The sequence below is a fragment of the Helobdella robusta genome, assembly GCF_000326865.2.
Source record: "Helobdella robusta unplaced genomic scaffold HELROscaffold_104, whole genome shotgun sequence".
NCBI lineage: Eukaryota > Metazoa > Annelida > Clitellata > Rhynchobdellida > Glossiphoniidae > Helobdella > Helobdella robusta.
Window position 1 is genome coordinate 120814 of NW_008703589.1, and position 2209 is coordinate 123022.

At 37.0% G+C, this 2209-nt stretch overlaps 1 protein-coding gene across 1 annotated transcript in view; it reads left to right on the forward strand.

Annotated features, from left to right (window-relative positions):
* Positions 1-1035, forward strand: part of HELRODRAFT_183299 (hypothetical protein) — a gene marked incomplete at both ends in the record, with an annotated part of 1884 nt that extends 849 nt beyond the window's left edge. The window contains one exon of the mRNA XM_009012333.1: positions 245-1035. Within this exon, the coding sequence (XP_009010581.1) occupies positions 245-1035 (791 nt within the window). The remainder of the gene's footprint in view (positions 1-244) is intronic.
* Positions 1036-2209: the final 1174 nt, after the last annotated feature.

Below are 2209 nucleotides of genomic sequence, written 5' to 3' on the forward strand. Positions count from 1 at the left end.
CATCCATCCATCCATCCATCCATCCATCTATTTGTCCATCCGTTTTGTCATCCTTTCATCCATTCATTCATCCTTTCATTCACTACTTTGAAAATTCATTCATTCATTTAAACAGAATTCATTCATTTATTCGTTCGTTTTTGATTGATTGAATTACTCCTTCATTCATTCACTTTTTCATTCATTCATTTTTTCATCCATCCATCACGTCTCCTTAATAATAATTCTCCATCCCCCCAACAAGATGTTATTGAAGATGTTGACGGCAAACACATTAAGAGTGGTGGTAGTGGTGGCGTCAGTGGAAGTGGCGGTCGTAGTAGCCGTGGTGGCGGCTTTAGTGGCGTCAGTGGTAGTGCTGATACCCTCGTCGATCCTGTTGTCGTCGTCGTCCATGGAAATGATCACGAAGACGATTTCGATGACAACAACATCCACAACAACAACAACAACATCCACAACAACAACAACAACAACATCAACAACAACAACAAACCCATCAACAACAATATCAACAACAACAACAAGAGCAACAACATTATCAAAAATAGCAATCACAACAACAGTTTTAACACCACCACCACCAACAACAATACCGACAAAAATTTTATCATCACCAACACCACCACCAACAACAACAACAGCATCAATAATAATTTCAACAACAACAATAAAAACAACAACAACAACGATGACGTCACGGAAAAGCGCGCCAAACGATCTATTTTTAGCAACAACAACAACGACAACAACAACCATGACGTCACGGAAAAGCGCGCCAAACGATCTATTTTTAGCAACAACAACAACGACAACAACAACCATGACGTCACGGAAAAGCGCGCCAAACGATCTATTTTTAGCAACAACAACAACGACAACAACAACCATGACGTCACGGAAAAGCGCGCCAAACGATCTATTTTTAGCACGGCTGACATGGGTGAGAAACTGGCTATGTACGTCATCATCGGTGTCCTCATAGCCATAGTCATCATCCTGTCATATTTCGTCATCAAGAAATATCTCTGCTGAAGATGATGATGATGAAAATGATGACGATGGTGGTGGTGATGATGGTGCTGGTGAAGAAATATCTCTGCTGAAGATGATGATGATGACGATGGTTGGGGTGATGATGGTGGTGATGATGGTGCTGATGATGATGATGGTGGTGGTGGTTTTGGTGATGATGATGATGGTGCTGATGATGATGATGATGATGGTGGTGGATCTTTTAATTAAAGACCTATTAGTTGTCATTATTAAATAACTCGTTTCTTAAAAATTATCTTTTTATTAAGTCAATCAATCAATCAATTAAATCAATCAATCAATCAATTAATCAATCAATCAATCAACCATTCAATCACTCGATCGATCGATCAAATCCAACCAATCAATCAGTCAAAATTATTTTCGTCCTGTGACATTCATAATAAAAAAGTTGAATAAAGTGTTATTATTATTATTATTATTATTATGATTACCGGTACTACTACTACTACGATTATAGTCATAATTATCTGACTCAGAAGATAGACAAAAAAATAAAAAGAATGAATGAATGAAAACTGAACGAACGATCGAACGTAAAATGAACAAACAAACAAAACGAACGAACGAACGATTTGATGTTCAAACAAATAGATAATGAACGAACGAACGAACGAATGAATGAACAAATAAATGAACGAACGAACGAATGAATGAACGATTGAATGATGCAACGAACGGCAAAATGAATGAATGAACGAACGAATGAAAGGAAGGAAGGAAGGAACCAAAACGATATTGAAACGCAAGTTACAAATCGAATGAGCACTTTAAATATCTCGCATAAGAAGAAGAACAGACACGGCAAGTCAAAACGTTAAAACCACTTTAAGCTACCTTTTCCACAAAATTTCAAATTCAAATGGGCCCCATTCAAGATGTTATGAACGCATTGTTGCGATAGTTAGTGTTGCATTTTAAAGCCTGTGACAGCCTGATGTGAACAGCCATCAATGCTGAACTGAACTGAGCTCTTACAATGACAGCCAATTACAATTACAATGAATGACTTGCCTACTAGCAAGCACTTCTTTTTTTATTTTTTTTGAAAACGTCTTCTCGAGGATATATATCACCCCAGCATTATTTACAAATCGTTCATTTTGATAACTCCAATCTGTTGAACTTTTGAGACAATTGATATTAATTAAAC